This window comes from Ostrea edulis, chromosome 4 (genome assembly GCF_947568905.1).
Source record: "Ostrea edulis chromosome 4, xbOstEdul1.1, whole genome shotgun sequence".
Lineage (NCBI taxonomy): Eukaryota > Metazoa > Mollusca > Bivalvia > Ostreida > Ostreidae > Ostrea > Ostrea edulis.
In genome coordinates, this window is record NC_079167.1 from 51,333,907 (window position 1) to 51,357,702 (window position 23,796).

The 23,796-nt window shown below is 35.0% G+C and overlaps 1 protein-coding gene across 2 annotated transcripts in view; it reads right to left on the reverse strand.

Annotated features, from left to right (window-relative positions):
* The window catches only part of LOC125670436 (uncharacterized), a 19,025-nt gene extending 97 nt beyond the window's left edge, over positions 1 to 18,928 (reverse strand). Inside the window, exons 1-11 of one of the 2 annotated variants that reach the window (XM_048905609.2) lie at positions 18,761 to 18,928; positions 13,063 to 13,137; positions 12,898 to 12,951; positions 10,839 to 10,923; positions 10,423 to 10,592; positions 9,321 to 9,426; positions 7,819 to 7,989; positions 6,042 to 6,077; positions 3,778 to 3,889; positions 784 to 870; positions 1 to 375 (exon numbers count right to left, since the gene is read on the reverse strand). The exon at positions 1 to 375 is cut by the window's left edge and continues 97 nt beyond it. In XM_048905609.2, coding sequence (XP_048761566.1) covers positions 251 to 375; positions 784 to 870; positions 3,778 to 3,889; positions 6,042 to 6,077; positions 7,819 to 7,989; positions 9,321 to 9,426; positions 10,423 to 10,592; positions 10,839 to 10,923; positions 12,898 to 12,951; positions 13,063 to 13,137; positions 18,761 to 18,828 — 1,089 coding nt within the window. In that variant the 5' untranslated portion in view covers positions 18,829 to 18,928 and the 3' untranslated portion in view covers positions 1 to 250. Of the gene's footprint in view, positions 376 to 783; positions 871 to 3,777; positions 3,890 to 6,041; positions 6,078 to 7,818; positions 7,990 to 9,320; positions 9,427 to 10,422; positions 10,593 to 10,838; positions 10,924 to 12,897; positions 12,952 to 13,062; positions 13,138 to 18,041; positions 18,081 to 18,760 lie in introns of those variants that run through there. The other variant, XM_048905610.2, reaches the window with a different exon arrangement.
* Between the last annotated feature and the right edge of the window lie 4,868 nt (positions 18,929 to 23,796).

A 23,796-nucleotide genomic window follows, 5' to 3' on the forward strand; every position in this document is an offset into this window, starting at 1 on the left:
GTTAGTAAATATTTTTCAAGGTTATGATGAAAACAAAATCCAGGTAATGATTTCTGGAAGCTAGAGTTACCACATTGTTGAGGAATGTACATCCTGTCTGTCATACAATCGTAATTTCAGATCAAGAGACCCTGTAGTTAATCATCACAGAGTCCGAGCACAACCATGTCTCTGAAACCTCTCTGAAGTACAATGTTACCTCAGAATCGCTGTCATTCCTATGAGGTACTGTTGTAATTCCTGAACCTTTTCACTGGAAACTATGTTTTTCTGGGTAGGTGCACCCTGAACGTTGAATGATGATATTAGCTGCATAGTTTGCACATCGTATGCACTCCTCTATAGACTTGCCTTGTATCAGCTGAGCTAAGAAACCTGTTCATGTATAATATTACAAATATTCAAATTTTTGGGGGGTACCTTTTCAAGGAATTTCATCTTGGATATGATCATCGTTAAATACCCACAGTTGATTTCATCACCTGTGGGCAAACTAGCCAATACAACATTTATATATATATATAACTTGTGGATTAGAAACAGTCAATCAAAAAATCTAATTACAATTTGGAAATCTTGAAATAAAAAAATATTGTTATCCATTTGCTAAGGAAAGTAATTGTAATGCTCATGATTGATAAGTAGAAAAAAAATCGGCCATGGTTATTAACTGAGGATAGGACATGATACCAGTTAGCAGATTTACAGAATAATTCCAAGACAAGTCACTGATTCTGAAGTAATCTTTGGGGTGATTCTTTGATCGAACAATTTAACACTTACCTCCAACAAAAGCATCTCCTGCTCCATTGGTATCTACAATGTCTTTGTCAGCGATAGGAATCACAGGATATTCTGTAGTTTTACCATCTGTAAAAATAAGAGACCCTCAAATGCAACACCGATATCATAATATACAAAACTGAACAACTGCCATTACGGTCTATAGACTTTCTTTGACCATTTGCATTTCCATTACTATGGTCAGTGACAGAATAATTTTTACCGCATATTGAGGCCCCAACCTAGCCCCAAAGGGTCACCACATAACTGAACTTGAATTCATACAACATGGGAATGCCTCAACATTAATGTGGTGAACGTGACCTTGCTGTTCTAGAAAAGACCTTTTAAACGATTTTCTTTCCTATATACATGCATTATGTTGATCCAAACTAACCCTAGGGTTATTAATTTGATAAAACAAACATGAATCCACACAATTTAGGAACATTTGAATTTTGATGTGATTTAGTGTGGCCCTGCTACTCTTTACAAGAATTTGTTTTAATTGATTTCCTGTTTATTCCTATTTCTATTGTGGCCCCACTCTACCCCTGGACCTCTGAATTGAACAAACTTGAATTTGAACAATTTGAAGATGCTTGCATATCAATATGACTAATTATGGTCCTGCTATCATTAATGTAAAGATTTTTAAAGATGTTTCCCTAGATATTCTTACATAAAACTTTGATACCCCCAATTGTGGCCCCACCCTTACCTTAGAGACTACAATTTAAATCTTCACTACTTGGGGATGCTTGCATATCAATATGACAAATCATGACCCTGTTCTCGAGAAAAAGATTTTTAAAAATGTTTACTATATATCTGCATGTAAAACTTTGATACCTAAAGGTGGCCCTACCCTACTTCAAGGGGTCACAATTAAAAAAAAAAAACAACCAAAAACATCTGCACTACCTGGGGATGCTAGCATATTAATATGACTGGCCAAGTGGTTCTTACCGGGGTAAGTAGATATTTAAATGACTTCAATTTATTTTTGCCTTTTTTTCCCTCCCCTTTGAAGATAGCATGGCCCATCATTTGAACAAAGATGAATCCACTGATCCCAAGGATGATTTGTAATAAGTTTGATTGAAATTGGCCCAGTGGTTCTGGAGAAGTCAACAAGAGGCCCAGAGGCCTTATCGGTCACCTGAATACTAGTGAAAAAGTATCACTACTTCCATGGGCTATGAAATCTTGAAAAAAAATTCCTGTTCTGAATATCTATTAAGATAAATTCTAATGTTCAGCAACAGTATAAAACAAGATGTGTTCTTAAAACTTCACTGCCTTCAAAAGTGCATACAATGATGAAAGGCTTTAAATAATACTAGGTGTATTAACATTAAAACATCAAAAGATATGACTAATTTGGACTCATTCTAAACCCTGGGTTTTGATTGAAATTCACCATTTTTTGTACATCCTTTTCTGCTATTCCTAAGTATGCATTTAGATTTTATACAGTATCAGCAAACTTGCACATAAATACTGTATACTAAGTTTGGCTCCATCCTGGGGTCAGAACCCTTACTCTGGGGATCATCAAATTTACAATTTTGGTAAAAGACTTCCTGCTCTATCCATTTAGTTTCAATTTAGTATCAATAGCACTAAAGAAGATGTTATTTAAGTGTTTTACACAGAAACACTATATAACAAGTTTGGCCCCACCCTAGGGTCAGAACCCCTACCTCGGCGATCATAAAATTTACAATATTAGTAGAGGCTTTCCTGTCTTACATCACTATGCATTTAGTTTTTCTTACATGTGTGTGGTTCTTGAGAAGAAGATTTCTGAAAATTGGTCTATTTTGGGCAGTTTTTGCCCCTCCCCTAAGGCTCCAGAGGTGCAGGAATCTTGAAATTTAAAATTTATGTCCCCCTTGTTCCAAAGATGCTTTAAACCAAATATGAAAAGAATTGGAATGATGGTTATCAAGTTAAAAATGTCTATTGTTCACAGATTTAATAACTGACCATTTTGGCCCCACCCTGATACCAAAACCCCTACCCCTGGGATCATCAAATTTACCATTTCGGTAAAGGACTACCTGCTCTTTCTAAATATCTATTTAGTTTCAATATAGTATCAACAGCACTAAAGAAGATGTTATTGAAGTGTTTTACACAGAAACACTATATACCAAGTTTGGCCCCACCCTGAGGTCAGAACCCCTACCCTGGCGATCATGAAATTTACAATTTTGGTAGAGGCCTTCCTGGCCTTCTTTGCCATGCATTTAGTTTTTCTTACACATGTGTGGTTCTTGAGAAGAAGATTTTTGAAAATTGGTCAATTTTGGGCAGTTTTTGCCCTGCCCTTAAGGTCCCAGGGGTGCTGGAGACCTGAAATTTACAATTTAAGTCCCCCTTGTCCCAAAGATGCTTCATACCAAATTTGAAAAGAACTGGACATGTAGTTATCAAGAAAAAGTTAAAAGTGTTCAATTGTTAACGCATGACAGACGACGCACGACAACAGACGACAACCGATTGCAATAGGTCACCTGAGTAAACTCAAGCATCTAAAAATGTGAAAAGTTTACAGACTGTCTGTAGAAAATGAAAAATGACAGATGAAAATGTTAAGAGTTTTAAACAGCATTTGGGTCTGGTGGGAAATGCAGCTATTTTTAATGCAATATCGGCAATTATCAGTTGTCTGAAATATAGGTAAGCACAACAATAGTAAAATGATAGTAATTCACTGATGGTATCAGCACTAGAATGACCAATGGCACAAATAATGAAAAAATTTCAGATAGCCTATCCCAATTTCAGGACAAATGAACAAACTTACGAAAAAAAAAATTATTTTCTACATACATGTGTATTGTAGTTTTAGTTATTTCTTTTTACTTTGCTTTTCTCCGTCCAAATTTCTTTTGTCCTGAAAATTTTACTATTTTAAATTGTTCGTATAGTTGGTCGTTCTTGTGCTAACCTTAACCTTGCGAGGAAATAAATAAGGATAATGACCTTTAGCTACAACAATTGGATTGCTTCCCTGAGTGATAACGACAGTCCTAGGTTTGTTGTCCTCCTTGGGAAATGCAGCTATTTTTAATGCAATCTCGGCAATATCAGTTGTCTGAAATATAGGTAAGCACCACAATAGTTAAAAACTAGAGATCGTTTTTATGAAAAACAAATGTCTCCCCAGCTCCCCAAATTAGAAGTGCTCCAAATAAAACCTCTTCCCCTTAATGTACTGTATAGTATGAAGGAGAAAACATGAGCAGGAACATAGACATTATGAACTCCGATAAGACACATAGAAGTGTTCAAAACTATTTTACACCCTCCATCTCTCAGATCCACTATTACTTTAAGGATAACAATTGGATCCTCCTGTCCCTATAATATGCAAATCTGCAAATGGCATTAAAGTATTGTACAAAATTTCAAGTCTATCGGATAAGCCATATAGGAGGAGAAGTGTTCACAAGCTATTTTACATCCTCCACCTCTTTTAGATCCAAAATAACTTTGAGGAAAATAATTGGATCCTCCTGTCCTGACAATATGCTCATCTACAAATGGCAATGAGGCATTGTACAAAGTTCAAAATCTATCATATACAGTTATTGGAGTAAGTGTTCACAAGCTATTTTACATCCTCCACACCTCTTACATCCACTATAACTTTAAGGAAAATAATTAGTTCCGACGATATGCACATCTACAAATGGCAACGAAGCATTGTACAAAGTTCCAAACCTATCAGATAAGCTATATAGGAGGAAAAGTGTTCACAAGCTATTTCACATCCTCCACCCCTCTTAGATCCACTATTATTTTTAGGAAAATAATTGGATCCTCCTGTCCTGACAATATGCACATCTAAAAATGGCAATGAAGCATTGTACAAAGTTTCAAGTCTATCCAACAAGCCATATAGGAGAAGTGTTCATAAGATTTTGTGACAGACAGATGGACGGATGGACAGAAAGTACAAAAACAATGTCTTCCCCTGTAAGACGGGAGACATAAATAGTAATGCACTGATGCTATAGATAACAAGAGATGTTTGTAAAACACATATGCCCCCCATGGTGCAAAATTGAAAAGGGTTATACACACACACATCATTTAATTGAGAGTAGTATCATCAATTCAAAATATTGAGCAGACAATATCTTCCTATGTCAAGAGTGGATTAACCATGTGACCTAAAAATCAATAGGGGTCATCAACTCCTGAAGATGTACCAGTGTACCAAGTTTAATGTCTGTCAAGCAAAGGGTTCTCAAGATATGGAGCAGACAGTATATTCCATTGTCCAGTTTGACCCTTGACCTTTGACCATGTGATCTGAAAATCAATAGGGGTCGTCTTTTCCTGAAGATGTACCAGTGTACCAAGTTTGATGTCTGTCAAGCAAAGGGTTCTCAAGATATTGAACGGACAGTATATTCCTATGTCCAGTTTGACCCTTGACCTTTAAACATGTGACCTCAAAATAAATAGGGGTCATCAACTCCTGAAGATGTACCAGTGTACCAAGTTTGATGTCTATCAAGCGAAGGATTCTCAAGATATTGAACGGACAGTACATGTATATTCCTGTCTAGTGTGACCCTTGACCATGTGACCTCAAAATCAATAGTGGTCGTCTTCTCCTGAAGCAAAGCAAAGGGTTCTCAAGATATGGAGCAGACAGTATATTCCCATGTCAAGTTTGACCCTTGACCTTTGACCATGTGACCTAAAAATCAATAGGGGTCATCTTCTCTTGAAGATGTACCAGTGTATCAAGTTTGATGTCTGTCAAGCAAAGGGTTCTCTAGACATTGAATGGTCAGTATATTCCTATGCCCAGTTTGACCCTTGACCTTTGACCATATTACCTCAAAATCAATAGGGGTCATCTACTCTTTAGGATGTACCAGTGTGCCAAGTTTGATGTCTTTCAAGCAAAGGGTTCTCAAGATATTGAGCGTACATTATATTCCTATGTCTAGAGTAGATTGACCCTTGACCTTTTGACCTGAAAATGTCCAGAGTGTATTGACCCTAGACCTTTTGACCTGAAAAACAATAGGGGTCCTCTTCTACTCATAACTAACCCACATATGAAATATCATTATCATCAAGTGAATGGTTCTCAAGATATTGAGCGGACAACACATGGTCTACAGACCGACCGACAGTTGCAAAACAATATGCCCCCTCTTTTTCAAAGAGGGGCATAAAAATAAGTCATTTGGAAAATGATAAAGTAATACTATATCAACTCTTACCCCAAAGTTGTTTTCTTTAGCAAATGTCTCTGCCTCCTGTAAAAGAGAAATTCATTTACAGGTCTATTGTTACCACTGTTTGTTTGATACAAAAAGCTAAACATAACACCCACGGGACACATTGCACACCTGAACAATGCATTTTCTTCTTTCATGTTATATATACATCAAATCTTATGGGACATACTAATACAAATAAAATTAAATCAGCATTACAGGTATATGTTCAAATAACAATATTATCCTGTACGATCCACTGCTGTGACCAAAGTTTGATCCTCAGGATCGGCAATGGTTTTATGTGAAAGGGTATTGTGGTCGCTCACTCAGACACATGGATATTTTAAACAAGAGGCTCACAGGCCTTATCAGTCACCTGGGTATTAGTTATCATGAACCCCACGGGTTATGAAATTTAGAAAAACATTTCCTGATCTGTATATCTAAGCTAAACTCTAATATTCAGCAACATTATAAAACAAATGTGTTCTTCAAATTTAATGCCTATGAAAAAGCCTATACTGATGAAAAACTTTACATAATATAATATGTGTAACATTTACGCGGAATGACTAATTTGGACCCATCCTAAAGTTAAAAACCCTGGGGTTGCAAAATTCACAATTTTGGTACATCCTTTCCTGTTTTTCCTAAATATGCATATAGTTTTTATACCATATCAGCAAACTTAAAGAAGTCTTTCAAATGACAAAGACAATAATAATTTTGGCCCTACCCTGGAACCAAAACTCTTACTCCCTCGGATCATGAAATTTACAATTTATAAATTATATAAAAATTGATGATCTATGAGTATGAGTATGTAGCTCTGTGAGGCCACGTCAAGCACTCTAGAAGATTATATCGGAGATTTATCCCACTATATATATATATATATATATATATACACATATATACATACATTCTGCAAAGAAACTTGTACAAAATGTTTATAAGAAGCTACCAAAGGTATATGTATATATTCTTTTGAGAGAGAGAGAGAGAGAGAGAGAGAGAGAGAGAGAGAGAGAGAGAGAGAGAGATGCATAGTCATTATCTAAAATATTAAAGGTACATATATATTGAAATTTATTTTTTTTAAAGAAAAAAAACAAACATTCAATGAAACAATTGATTCCAGCAGTTCCAGCAGGTGTCAAACAAATCTTTTTCACCATTTTTATATGCAATATGTCTTCGAGTTTCATAAAATGTATTCATTAGTGATATCACAACATTTACATTCAGTGTCTTCCCTTTACATCTCATAGTATAGATATAATATTTCAGCCAAAGTGTATAGTTTTCTTTTCATCCAAAAATCCAAAAATAAAATTATTTTTTGTTATTGATATTTGAAGATTGGTCTTATGTTCAAAACAAACTTCAAATTCTCTTAAGAAATGCTGAACACTATCACATTCCCAAAACAAATGTTCAATATGTTTCTTCTTCTATCTGACAGAATGTACAATTCTTATCATCTCTAATTTTGATTTTGAATAAGTATGAGTTTGAAGCCAAAATTTTGTTCAGAATTCTGTATTGAAACCATTGCAGTTTACAATTACTTGTAACTTTAAAGGGCAATCTGAAAATCATTTTCCATTCTGTGTTCTGTATTCATATGTGCATCGTTTACAAAACTGCAGTGCATTCATGAGAAAATGCCTATCATCAATATCAAAGGCGAAAACATTGGAAATGTAAATGCTACAGTTTAAAAAGCATGGTGCTGAATACTACTGCATTCACAATGATAGTGAATCATACTTACAGTTTCATTTCCAAACAGAATATCCACATACGGCAAAGTCTTCAGCATGGGTTCCTTGAAGAACTGACAGAGAAATGGAGCGGATAGGTTCATGGTGAATGTCTTACCAGATTCATGAGCATGTTTTGCAATTCTCATTATGGATGGGGGACTAACAGTGAGAGGGAAGCCCTGTAAAAAATAAAACATTCTTGTATCCATTATGTTTGTTTATTTATAGAGCATTGTAATTTTATTTTATCATTGCACTGTGATCGGTTTCACCTGCATGATTTGATCGAACTAAAGTACCTCCCATTCTGGGGCAAATGGTGTTGAAAATAGGTTTGAATATTTGTCCCCAGTTTCAGAAATTCAGAAATTAATAGCACTGTGCAAAGATTTGAAATACTGAAGTTGCAACTCGGCTATTGGTTTGGTGATGTGGGCGGGCGGGCGGGCGGGCGGGTGGGCGGTTGGGCGTCAACAATTGGTTTCCGGACGATAACTCGAAAAGTTTACAATCTAATCAAATGAAACTTTGATATATTGTTGGGCACCAGGTAAGGAAGACCCCTATTGATTTTGGAGAAAAATGGTCAAAGGTCAAGGTTATAGTTACCAAAAATAGAATGAAAATTTCAGAAAAATTTGGTTTCCGGATGATAACTCAGAAAGTTTAAATCTGAATCAAATGAAACTTTGATATATTGTTGGGTACTAGGTAAGGAAGACCCCCATTGATTTTGGAGAAAAAAGGTCAAAGGTCAAGGTCACATTGACCGAATACAGAATGAAAATTTCAGAAAAATTTGGTTTCCGGATGATAACTCAGAAAGTTTAAATCTGAATCAAATGATACTTAAAAATATTGTTATGTACCAGGTAAGGAAGACCCCTATTGATTTTGGAGAAAATGGGTCAAAGGTCAAGGTCACAGTGACTGAAAATAGATTTAAAATTCCAAAAAAATTTGGTTTTCGGAGGATAACTCGAAATTTTTTAATTTGAATCAAATGAAACTTGGATATATTGTTGGATACCAGCAAAGCAAGGCCCCTATTGATTTTGGAGAAAAAAGGTCAAGGTCACAGTGACCGAAAATAGATTGAAAACTTCAGACAAATATGGTTTCTGGACAGTAATTTGAAAAGTTTAAAACTGAAATTAGTTCTTCACAATTATAAATATGCCACATCATTCCTGACTTTACAATGTATCCCATGCAACTCGGCTTATGTACCTCTGGGTGCATATATTGATTTTTTATACTTAATACAGTTGTAGCCTCATCATTTTTGCAAAATCAAGAAAAACAAGTCATGTCCTTTAACAATTGAGCTATCTGGTGCCTAGCAATCAAACTGTCTGACAACTAAACATTTTTTTTAATTTTCCTTGCAAAATTCCTGCTGTGGTTTCATTGTAGTTATGGGGTCCATTATAAGACATTTGTGAATGCACTCTTGTAAGTTATCTGGAGCTTCACTAAAGAGCCTTCTCTACTGTTAGTTAGAACGTACAGCAATATAATAATACTGAGCCTTCTCCACGAGTTTCCAGTTCTCTGGGGATTCTAAATGTTCCTCTGTAAAACAGTTGGCCGCTGCTAAATTTGCACACAATGACCTGAAATGGAAACAAGGCATGGACAAGACAGTAAAACTTGGTCACAGCAAATTCCTAGGGATTTACTGTGTTATATCTTCAATTCACAATATCCATTCATCGGTAGTCAGACATTTCAGCTTAAAAGGTTGGACGCTTCAGCCCACACCTTTAAGCCCAAAAAGTTTGACACCTCAGTCCAAAATTTCGAGACAATAATCTAAATATCCATTTAGTTTCAATTTGGTATAAATAGCATTAAAGATGTTTGATAAATGTTTTAACACATAAATTCTATATAACAAGTTTGGCCCCACCCTGGAATCAGAACCTCTACCCCAGGGATCATGAAATTTACAGTTTTGGTAGAGGTCTTCCTGCTCTACATCATTATGCATTTAGTTTTTCTTGCACATGTGTGGCTCTAGAGAACAAGATTTTTTGAAAATTGGTCAATTTTTGGAGAGTTTTTTTGCCCCACTCCTAAAGCCCCATGGGTGCAGGAAACCTGAAATTTACATTTATGTCCCCCTTATCCCAAAGATGCTTCATACCATATTTGAAAAGAATTGGAATGGTAGTTATCAAGAGGAAGTTAAAAATGTTCAATTGTAAAATGCACGATGCAATATTTGTGACCTTCGTCTCCAATTCAACAAACCCAAGAAAGCATTTTATCATTCAATTTCTGGAACCTGTTCTTTCACATTTTCAGTACCTGTTCTTTTACATTTTCAGTACCTGTTATTTCACATTTTCAGTGCCTGTTCTTTCACATTTTCAGTACCTGTTCTTTCACATTTTCAGTACCTGTTCTTTTACATTTTCAGTACCTGTTATTTCACATTTTCAGTGCCTGTTCTTTCACATTTTCAGTACCTGTTCTTTCACATTTTCAGTACCTGTTCTTTTACATTTTCAGTACCTGTTCTTTCACATTTTCAGTACGTGTTATTTCACATTTTCAGTACCTGTTCTTTCACATTTTCAGTACCTGTTATTTCACATTTTTAGTACCTGTTGCTTCCAGTGACTATGACAGCACAGGTTCCTGTTGGTTCTTTATCAGTATACTGGAATTTGGTGTTCACTCCTGCTTCTTTTGCTTTGTTCTCCATTATACGACCAAACTCATCTTTATTGATACACCCAAAGAACGATGTAGCCTCAGGAACTCCTGACAACCACTGGTATAAAATAGCAAATTACACATTATTAATATTCTCAAATACATGCATGTTTTTTGTTTCCAATTGGTTAATATGTGTTACATAAATTTGTTACTTGAGCTTTATTTTGGAAATGTTATTTCCTTGCATTATGCTTTTGTGACACTTTCTGTTTTTGATGTAAATCATTACACTATATAATACCTGCACAGTTGTCACAGCTTAACCACACACGTGCATTACATAACTATTCTTACTACCTACCTGGGCCACTTTAATTGCATTAAGGGTAGCACCACCAGGCACATATTCCACTTTGTCCCCAAAAGTGTCCACCATGTCCTTATACCTGTTTAAATGTATTTATTAATATATAATTACATTCCCTATGTTTTTACCTTTGATATCTTTACAAACTGTGATAATAGCCATTTTCTCATGAATGTGATGCAGTTGTAAACAATGCATGCATGAATCTTGATCAATATAATGCATCTATTCCAATTGCTGGGAAATCTGACAGAAATAATAGTAGAATGCAAACATGCAAAATAAATTTTATTTTTAAAAGATGCGAGGGATTGAACTGCAACACTTCACATTGGCATGCTTTCTATAAGCGCTAACTCACTTCAAGAAGTATGCTGGCATAAGCATTTCAGTTCATGCCCTCATCTTTTCATAAATGAAATTTATTTCTTAAATGTACCCATATTAAATTCTGGAACCTTTAGCATCTCAACAAAATATTTAAAATAACAAATTTCCCTTGTTGTCCTGCAAACCCACATGCTGATAATTTGTGATAATAAGGTATTTTACCAAACTGAAAAATATTTTGCATAGATACAATGCATGATTTACTTTAAAGCTGTATGGTCCAATGTTCATGTATTATTTTTTGTACAGAATCATTTTAAAGCAGATGAATTAGATTTTAAAGTTATTTTAAAGTTATAAACTTTCCCTATATTACATACTTGAAAACAGAAAACAGCGAGAAGATTATTCAAAAAGTAAATGATGTATATAACTGAAAGTGATTGTCACTTGAATTGTCCTCTGAATATGCATTACAAATTGCCTAGTGACAGTTTGTAAACACCAATTTAAAACCAATACTTTTGGTTAAAACAGGTGAAATAATTTATTTCATGTCATACAGCCTCATAAATATGTACATGCTATGATCTTAACAGTGTTTTTATAAGGTAGACAAAATTTGTCAAAATTCCGACCATAAAACATTTTTAAAAAACCAGTATTCATTATGATTTTATCCATATGATCAGACTCATTTTCGAAATAGTGTAAGATGTGTTCTGAATGAAAGATACTACATCTTCTGTATATACCAAATATCACAATTCAATAGGATTAATGATATGGTAAGGACAAAATGTGCTAAATTCTAATAGTAATTTGACCTTGAGATTACCATACAATGTCATATGAAGGTCATGATGCTAAATGGCACTTCTTCATACGGTAATACATCTACATGCTAATTAAATATCAGAAACATAGATCAAAAAGTAAGACAGACATAACAAGGACAAGATTTTGCGAAATTTTTATTTGACCTTGATATCACTATACAATGTCATATGAAGGCCATGACGGTAAATGGCACCTCTTCATATGGTAACGCATCAACATGCCAAAGATAAGAATCATAGTTTAAAAAGACAGGAAAACATTTTGCCAAAGATTTGCTAAATTTCAATAGTAATATGAACATGAGATCACTATACAAGATCATATGAAGGTCATATGAAGGTCACAATGGTAAATGGCACATCTTCAAATGGTAGTGCATTTACATACCAACTACCGGAATCTCAGGTGAAACAGTATTAAAGAAAGATATGGCGAGAACAAGATTTTGCTGAGAAGAACAGACCTAGAAGATGTTCGGAAGGCCAATACTTTAGATCATGACCATGATGATAGAAAAGAATAATCAGGGTCAGAAAATAGCCATCAATTTCAGTACAATATCTCATTTGCCGATTGGTTTTAAGAATTCTAAAGTTAAAATTACAGCCACTGGCAAAACCTTGCAAGTACATTTTAAGATTGTCTTCCTACAACGGTTTCAATTCTTTGAGCCCCATACATTAGAAATTCAAAGAACAAACTTCCTACAAAACAGTCTAGAATCATACTTCCTACAAAACAGTCTAGAATCATACTTCCTACAAAACATTCTAGAATCATAGAATCATACTTCCTACAAAACAGTCTAGAATCATAGAATCATACTTCCTACAAAACAGTCTAGAATCATACTTCCTACAAAACAGTCTAGAATCATACTTACATTGGTTTGTGCTTTTCCTCTGCTAGGATAGCATTATCACTCTGCAGACCATACCTTAAGGAATAATAATAGTGCATATCCATCTCCAGTCACATCATCATTTTAACAAATGGTTTATATAAGTTTATAACTCAGATAATTTGTTAATAATAATTTGGGGCTTACTTCTCCAGAAACTCCTGTGTTCCAGTGACAGAAATGTCTAACAGAGGGTTGCCATATCCAAGTAACACACCTTCCCTAAAAACAGGAAAAAATTTTTTAGAGGCAAATGGTAGTGACAGCTACTTCCTTGTGAAGGTGATGCAGTTGTTAAATCTTGATAAATTTAGTACATCTATTAGGATGGATGGAATTTCAGATGTACCAGTAGAACTTTGAATAGCTGTGGTTCAGTGCTGATTTTGGAATGGGAATGTATTGAGCAACTTTACTTCCATCATGTCTATTGAAACACTAAATTTGTATAATGAAGTACATTGTGTCATTGAATTGGGACTCGGTATTGCTTCAAAACAAATGATTTTCATTGACATTGATTTCTCCCAATTTTGATCATTATATATCGCATTCCTTTGGAGGGGTCATAATCCTAATCTAGGCCTAATTTACAGAACTGTTAAAATAGTGACCTAGAGTAAGCTTATCATTAATTCATGTAATTACTGCCTCCTAATTTCTACCTGATTTCAAAGTGAACAATATCCACCCTAAATGATCTAGATTTGTGCATACATAACAAGTAAGGTACAGTAGGCTTGCATTTGTTTGCAAATTATAGAATTAGTAAAATCATTTCATACATGTGTACCGAAATTTAAATGTATAACACTGAATACACTATCAGCTGTAACATTTGTAACAGGAAGGGAGAAAATGCAACAGACCAGACCGGGATTCGAACCCGAGCCCCCTGAATCTCTAGTCAGGTGCTCTACCAACTGAGCTATCTGGACACCAGCGATCGAACCCAGCTGACTGCTACACTCCTCCCTCCTTAGATGTCTTCACACCTGAAGACATCAACCCAGGATCTTTATTTCCTGTCAGGCATTTTCACCTGTCAGTTCCAGGGGCTGGTCTACGGCACCAATTGTAACAGAAAGGGAGAAAATGCAACGGACCAGACCGGTATTCGAACCTGGGCCCCTTGAATCTCTAGTTGGGTGCTCTACCAACTGAGCTATCTGGCCACCGGCGATCGAACCCGGTTGACCGCTACACATTTATGGATATTTGTTTTGGGGTGATTTTTTAAAATTACATGTATTAGAAAGTTTTCTTACACGTCAATAATCATCAATCATGATAGTGAACAGTGCAAATTTTGGAAAAGGGACATAATTCATATGCAGTGGTTAATTTTCAGTGACCATTTTCTTCAGTTTTACAGCAGGCTGGTATTATGGAGTTTCACTGTAGTAGCAAAGTCACATAAACATCAGCATGAGCAAACATCAGCAATGTCACATAAACATCAGCAATGTCACATAAACATCAGCAATGTTAGCAAACATCAGCAATGTCACATAAACATCAGCAATGTTAGCAAACATCAGCAATGTCACATAAACATCAGCAATGTCACATAAACATCAGCAATGTCACATAAACATCAGCAATGTTAGCTGATTAAATGGATTCAGTCAAAGAAAAGTAGTGTGAAATGTTGAAAATGTCAACATTTTAATATTACATATACATGTATTGCAATATGAAAATAATTATTAAGGGTTATATCAATTTAACTCTCAATCAAAAGAGTATTGTGCATTTTATTTATTTTTGATTAAATCAATAACCATTATAAATGCATGTTTAAGGAATTCAACCGCAGCATGATTACCGGTAGGTAAATGTAATATGAAAGTGGATGATATTTATACTATCTAATACTTATCAAAGTGGGGTAGTGGGCATCTATCAGTAAACAGTTATTTGATATGCTGGGCCCTCACCATCTGACACTAACAATGTCGGAAAGTCAAATATTGATTCAAATATGTGTAATAAATGTGCTACTTTCCAGTAAAATAAAAAATAACATGTATGGAAAACTAAAGTCCTTAATTTTATGTTTTGATTTAAAGATTTATGTATATCATCGATTTATTTATATACAAAATTGTAAAAAATATGGATTTCATGTCTGTCAGTCTATGAAAATAAGATGCTAGACACAGAGAGCCTATCAAACATCATTGGATGAAGTGAACTTATGTAGAGCTACCAGCAGTGATTTTTCAAAAGGGTCCTGTGGCTATTGAATTGGATAAAAAAATCAACAGTTTGATCAAATTGGGAAAACCTAGACATTATTGTAAATATGCTAAATATATCATATCAAACAAGAAATCAAACACAAATTGATGTCATTCTTCTTTTATTTTACATATTTAACTTTCTTTTCTTTAAGCTCTTAAAATTTCCGACTATTCTTTCTAAATCATCTAAAATTGATGCGTCTTTGTCATGCCGTACATAAACTATTCGCATTGAACTTTTTTTTTAAAGAAATACATTTTTCACCAGTTTTTATTATTGGGAAAAGTGCAAGTTAAATTGGGGGAAAATTGGTAATTTTTGAAAGGGGAAAGGGCCAATATTCAGACCTAAAAAATCACTGACCAGCGTGATCTTCCAGACATATTACCCACCACACTGCTGGACAATAAAATGTAGTACCAGACACATTACCCACCACACTGCTGGACAATACACTGTAGTACATGTCCTTTGTTAATTGAGAACATCACAAAGGTTATGCACTGTACATATAATGTGTAGTATTTAAAGGAGAGAGGAGAAAATCTTTGGCTGGACCGGGAATCGAACCTGGGACCCCTGCATTACTAGTCAGGTGCTCTAACCGCTGAGCTATCCAGGCCCGATATCCACGGTTTGTATAGCCCTAATTACTACATTCTTCCCTCCTTAATTTGTCTTCACCCTCAAAGACACACAACCCAGATTCTTTTCGCCCATGGCAGGAGTTTCACCAGCAAATCCAGGGGTGGTCAACGGCACCAAATGAAGTATAGGAGAGAGGAGAAAATCTGTTGCTGGACCGAGAATCGAACCCGGATCCCATGCATTACTAGTCAGTTGCTTTAACCACTGATCTACCCAGGCCGATATCCACGGTGCGTATAGCCCTAACTACTACAAATGCTTTTTTTTTCTTTTCTTTTTTCCATGCCTTATTTTTAGACATTTACAATTACATCTACATAAAACAAATGCTTTTTTTTTTGTCCGTCACATCCAGCTCTGTGGAGTGAGTAAATTCCTCACTTCACTTTAAATAAAAAATTATGCCTGGCAAAATCTGTATCACATCCCATATCAACCCAAGACTCAAATGTCAGCCTGAGGGCCATAGACCCCAGAGTTGATATTGGTCAAGTGGACCCCAGAATTTATATTGGTTGAGCGGACCCCAGAGTTGATATTGGTCGAGTGGACCCCAGAGTTGATATTGGTCGAGTATGTCAGCCCGAGGGCCGTAGACCCCAGAGTTGATATCGGTCAAGTGTTGATATGGGGTGTGATACACATTTTGTCATGTATTGTTATTTTCATTATATCATTGCAAATCTGCATTCAATGTCATCTATTTTTATATTATTACAAGATATCTTATTGACCAATGGAAGGCCTCAGAAGGCATATTGACATACAAGAGTATATTTCAAACATCAGTTCAGAATAAAATGAAATTTTCATAATCATCAACATGATTAATGCACAGTAAAAACCACAACAGGATTTTAAATTGTCATACACAGTACAGCGTATAACATATAATCCGGTTATCCTGTGTCCAGTGTCATGCTGTAGATTCTAATAATATTGCTCCTTTAATACTACATGTACTATTAATACTATTTTACCATTTTCAGAAATAAAATTTCCAAGCAAGTGCAAAACTTTTTTGCTTTCATTATCAAAACTCTTCCATATCATTTCAGATACTTTAAAACATTTATTGGGTTTTTAAAACTTTTCTTAATATATGATCTTTCTTTAAATATATTTTGAGGGAGATTTTCTGAGCAAAGTGAAAAGGTCTTAAAACATCAGACAGTTAATAATCATTGTCAAACACAACAGAATATTTACATGCAATGCCTCATTTGAAATGATCGACCCATATTTTGTCCACCTCAATGCAATGTTCATTATCTTATATCCATGTCCCTCTGTGTACTGATCAAGTGGGTTTTATCAGATTAAAATATTCCTCTTACAGCTATATTGTTATGGCAAGATTTGTGATGCTTTCTTCTCCTCCCACAAAGCCAAAGTACATCTTAAATTCTGACTTCACTTAAATTAGAAGTATATCTTTCCTTTATTAATCCAGTGCTATAGTATGGGGATGGCATATAGGACAACTGTATTGCAGAACAAAGAAAATAATTAGATAGTTTTAGATATAGATTGCACTCTGATGCTTCAAGACATAATTCATACACAAGGACCATTAACCAGTTGCTCGATCTGTGTCTTATTTTTATTCCATCAACAATGATTTAATATGGAATAATCTACCGAAAGAGAGTAAAATTCATCAAACAAGTTTTGACAAACATTTGCAAATCATGACCATTTTTAAAAATATAGAAGTTCAATCTTGATAAAATTATCATGATTATGGTATTCAAATATAAATGCAGCAACTGCAGAATTGCACAAATTAATATAGCTATACATTGCATTTAAAATTCTCTGCATTCTTTTTATTTTTAACATATTTCATTATTTATATATGTAGAAACTGATTATGGAAAACAGTAACAATTATATCAAACCATGTCAATCTTGCTACAAATTTCAAATAACAATAACAATAGAATTTTGACCCCTTTAGTTTTCCATAGATATCAGCATTGAAGCATGACATTTTACTTGTTGTTAGATTTTTGTATCGGAAATATTCTAATAGTATGTTTATCATGAATGAAATATAATTTAATCCATAAATGGAACATCAGGTGTACATGTATTGCCAAATATAAAAAATAATAAAATAATGGTTCATTGGAGCATAATGTTACTTTTATAGTTTTTAAAGTTTTTTACCATCCTTTAAAAAAATTTTTTATTTATTTTCTTTAGAATATGTTTGTATATATTTGTACCTTGACATGCTTGCTGTACAGAGAGACCTACTTAAGAGAGTGACCGAGTGATAATCCACTGTATATATCTACCAGAGAGAATGGACTAGTCCATTTTTTTAGGGGTGTTTTGCACTTCCAAGCTGATATGCATGTTTTGTAGATGATTTCTGTTCGAAATCTAGTTTAACTTATTTGAAGTAAATGGACAGCTTTTATTTACATTCTAATATTTTGTTCCTGGGGTGTAATCTGTAGACAATGACGCGCGATGACGTGTACAGGTAAAATGGACGGATTCATGTTCCATCCAATAATAATATAGCTTGGCTATTTCTAACACGGTAGCGGTATAGTCAAAGTGATCGCTTAATAATATTTCAATATTTAAAGGATTATTTTTCTTTCAAATTTTTTTGTTACAAGTTCGAGAAAATCAACGGATCTTGGCCCGGGCCAGGTCAGTGTACAGACCTGTTTGGCAGTTTGGGGCTTGCTCTCGGCTTCTAAACAGTTTGGGTGAAGACAAACTTTTTTGGTTGTGTATGTTACTTAATGTTCATATTAACGTTAAAATACAACATACACTGACGTTGTTGGGTTTTCTAAATACACACCGGATTGGTCCTGCAAGCCCCTCGTTGGCAGTGTCCGGCGTACCCTCAGATATTCAAATTAAAGGTCACGATCGCGATCGATCAAGTTTTGTTAAAGAAAACGAAATATAAAATAGTACTAACTTAACGTATTCATTTGTTTTCGCCTTTTTCCTGTCAGGGCCATCACCATCCTGAAGTTCTGTAGACATGCTTTTTTGGTCGAATTACCTCTGTTTCACTACCGGCGGTTACACCGGATCGGTGTAAAAGTAGTGCAAAATTTCGTCTCAGATTCCGTTGCGGTTTTTCACACGTCAAACTCGCGACTCGTACTCGTTTTGCTCGGATCCTCAATCTGACTAAAGTACAGACCTAAATTATATATATATTTAATATAATACAAGTCTGTACTTTAGTCAGATTGCTCGAATCCTGCGCGCTCTCTCTCTCTCTCTCTCTCTCGCCGACCACACATACGTCCTCACAATGTGTAGAAGAGAATACACACATATATTATTCTAAATACAAAAAGGTATTATGTTAGGTATAGCTATAGGGATACCTATAACAGTTTATCTAATACTCTCTTTCGAATTACGAAAGAAAAAAGGGGTTTTGAGGAGAGAATATTAGTAGAGATATGTCCTCACACCACTTGTCCTCACTAAGTTAATATTTTGTATCTACATCTTTCACATGCTGTAATGTAGGTCACATAGTCATTTATGAGAACGTAATATTGAGGGGGGGGGGGGGTCCTCACAGTGCAATTTTGTCCTCACAACTTCTGTCTATTGGTTGAAGTTTGTCCTCACTTTATACGTTTTACTCTCTCTCTCTCTCTCTCTCTCTCTCTCTCGTCCCCTGTTGACCTAACCTTGCTTTCCCCGGACTCTCGCTCGTACAAAGTCTCAAGAGCGAGAGTCTGGGGATACTGTTGACCTCGGTTCCTCTCTTGTGCACAGACCGGCACCTGGCCTGAAAATTAAATTTTAAGAACGTTTTCATTCATTCGGGCCCCTGGCAGATGTCTGCGCTTTGAAGTGTATAGATATTAGGGAAATCATTGTATAATAAGCAATGCAGTAGAGGAAATACCAGCATAGGAGTTATTGCCTTGGGCATTATATTTTTGTTAAATTATCCGTGGAAAATGTAAACTTTTTCACTAGCAATAGTATATCAGATTTTTTATTTTATCCAGTGAATAAAATTTCTCTAAAAGATATAATTTCTATCATGCACAAAGTTTTATTTGATAAAGATCTATGACATCACATGATGATCTTCTAGGATGATGGTATAGCATTTGTAGATGTGCAGAACGATAGTCATTTTGTCTGCACGTGCATGCACACGCATTGTAATTACTCTTCTCAATAACTAGGTTGAATTTACATGAAAGCTTCCTGACACAGTGTGCATCCATTTTGTTCAAATCTTGACTGAAACTTGAACCTTGCTCGTAACGTTTGAGTGATAGGCATATTTTTATTCCGTGTGACAAGACCTTTTTTGGTATCCAAGTTTTTTTTTTACCTTGCGACCCTGACCTTTGAAATTGACCTACAAATGTACTTTTTAAGAAAATTGAGCTTGGCAAAAATTATTCTTAGTTGAAGGGGATTCAAGTTTAATCAAATGAAGGGCAACACCCCTCTCCAAAGGGATATTATCACGAAAATGCAAAAATGGGGTCGGGTCATTTAAATAACCACTGGACCAGAAAAGTTAAAATTTACAGGAAAGCTTCCTGATAAAAAGTAGATCCAAGTTTGTGCAATTCATGGTCCCCAGGGTAGGTTGGGGTCACAATAGAAGATCAAAGTGTTATATGATGTATAGGAAAAATGTTTGAAAATATCTTTTGAACTATTTAAACTAGGATTTTCATATTTCATATACATTTTTTTATGGAAATACTTTTCATGTGATACAATGGTGCTTGATCTTCTGACCTTAAGCTGGTTGTGACCAACTTTTAATAAAAATCTTACCTATACAATATGTCCTGAACTATTTAAGGCAGATCTTTCATATCTTGCATATAAAATATTTCTTATTGCAAGACCATTTCATATCATGATCTTTGACCTTGTGACCTTGAAGTTTTACCTACTTTCAAGAAAACATTACATTAAATATATCCAGAACTATTTTAGGTGGGGCTTTCATATTTTGAATATAGATTCTTCATGGCGAGACCTTGTACGCAATGGTGTTTGATCTTTTGACCTTGATCCTACTTTTAAAACATTTTTGTTACGCAATCCTTTGTCTTTTTAGGCTTTTATATAGGAGAAAGTCCACTTGTAGTGAAAAGGTTACCTCTAGGTGTCCAATAAGTTGACAATTGCTGTCCATTATTTTTAAGAATGGACAGATACTGTCCGTTCTTAAAAATAATGGACAGTAATTGTCAACTTATTGGACAGTGCCAAGTAAACCCAATAACTTTATTAAATGTCTACAGGTAGGCTGAAAATAAGAGAAATACAATACGTTTGTCAAAGAGATACATATTTAATTTTAAATTCCCTACAAGTGAGAACCAACACAGACATCACACTGAAACACTTAAAAAACAATATTTCCCCTAAGTAGAATTCTCTGCTTCAACTCGTAAGATTCACAATCTTTTAATTCCATTGGCCATTATTATATCGCATCAAAACTTAAAATTGAAAGACATATTCCCATGCTGTATTTGAATTTCGCTGGATCCAGAGGCACATTCCGAAACTTCTTCACAACGCTTTTTCTTATCTTTTCTTTATTAGCATATCCTAATTCTGAATTGTTATTTTCGCTTTCATGAATAATTTCATTTCACAAGATGGGCGTATTGGGATCTTTTGGCTGGCATTAATTATTTCCTCATCCAAATATTCGAAAACACAATGCTTTTCAGATCAAAATTTGGCTCCATAACTTTCTCACCCTCCATATCCAGAAAATAAAACTCATTAAGATATAATATTCGCATTACTTTCATTAAAATCCTTAAATTTTGATTGTGGAATGAAAATGCTCTCCCCATCAGAGGACGACATGTTGATATGGCTCAGTACTACAGAGTGAGTGAATATAAAACTTGCAGTACAAGACTATTTACCTGACACTGTCCAATAAGTGAACAAAAGAAACAGATTTCTACGCAAGATTGGTTATATTGTAAGACTATACAAAAATAGCTTTATTCATAATTATCATTGTCAGTGGGTTTACCTGAGACTGTCCATTCTTAGAACAAAAGATGTAATGTTTTAAGTAGGATATAAGCCTCAAACTGTCCATTCTGTGAGAGAAGGAACTGGTCTCGGCCCTACAGGCCTCGATCAGTTCTTTCTCTCACAGAATGAACAGTTTTTGGCTTATATCCTTTACTTAAAAAACCGACCAATTCAATTTCTCCTGAACCATTCAAGGTGGGGTTTTCATATTTTGTATATAGGTTCTTTATGGCGGGATTCGAACTCAAGACCTCCCGGGTACGAAGCGAACACTCTCCCACTGAGCTACCGCTGAATTGTGTTACAACATATATATTTGTGTTGCTATCCATCTTTGGGTATCAAATATTTTTCAGATTGGTATACATTCTTTGTCGGGACTTGGCAATGATTGGGTGTACTAAAAACAAGAGGTCATGGGTCACATCGCTCACTAATGCACCAGGGGGTATGAAACGAATAAAAACTTATCGAAAACAAGATCAAAAACCCAAAACAAGATTGAAGCGGTATTGCCTTTACTTGTTTTCCGTGAGTATGGCGGATTCCAACCTGAATTTATATCTGTTTCATTAACATTTATTATAAAGCTTTCAATCAATCATTAATCATTTATTATCAAACCAGTTAATATATCATTTATTCATATATTAAGAAAATTTCCTTGTTTTGGGGTAAATCGATGCACAGGTTATCAACACAGTCACTGCATGGAACTTTGCCGTATAAAACAGCAGTCGATTAGATATCTAATTTTATTTTCACATACATGTAATTGATTTATTCAATCGATTGTTCAGTCTATTTAGGACTTTTACAATCTAATTAAAATTAGATGCTAGATCCACTCGCATACACAACATAGAGAAGCGGTAGTGGATTAAAAACAGCTAATTTTAATTAGATTGGACTTTCATGATTGAGAATCATATATTACGTCGTAAATTATCGGAATATCTTAAGTAATGTTTAAGCATATGAATCAAAGAAACAGGCTGAAAATTGTGTTATAAATCATTTTCAAATTGCTCAAATATGATTCTCCGGGTATTCTTTTGGCAAGAATTTTAGTTGCAAAAATGTAGCTCGCTGGAAATATTTTTGGATAGATCACAGGAATCGAGAACCCCTCATTCCTTAGGTACATATGACGAACATCATCTGTACTATACGTCACGTGAAAACCAACTTGCGTTCGACCATGACCCACGAGAGGCTGAACTATATGGAGCACCAAATTAACATAAACACAAATAATTAATTATAACTTCAATTATTTGAAGATATCATCAATTCAATTATTGCTCTCATCAATTGAATTAATGCGCGCATCATATCAATTATTGCTCTCATCAAATGAATTAATGTGAGCTTCAATTCAATTATTGCTCTCATTAATTGATATGATGCACGCATCAATTAAATTGAAGAGAGCAAAATTAACTTAATGCTCTCATCAATTCAATAGAGACACCAAACTGTGTATCTTCAACTACAATGTGAAATTTGTATTGCTATTCACGGTCCAGAGACGTGAAGAACGATAAAGGTGACATAGAAGATCCAGAATTTCAACATCAGGTGGCAAGAAAAGATTAGTAATGAAGACCTGTCAGATTGTGGGGGAAAACGGGCCAAGAACTAATTACAAAACAGATCATGCGTCGGAAATGGGGTTGTTTTAGACATACATGTACTCTCAGGAAACCTTTATCCAGCATCACCAGACAGGCTCTGATGCGGAATCCACAAGGCAAGAGAAAGAGAGGACGACCAAGAGACATTTGGAGGTGAGATATGGAAGAAGAACCGAAAGGCCAAGGAACCACCTGGACAGAAGTAAGGAGAACGGCCCAGAACAGAGTTCTAATGAAGGAGCGTCGACGATGGTCCATGCTTCTCATGGAACAAAGGGCCTGCGCGAGTATTAAGTAATCCTATATT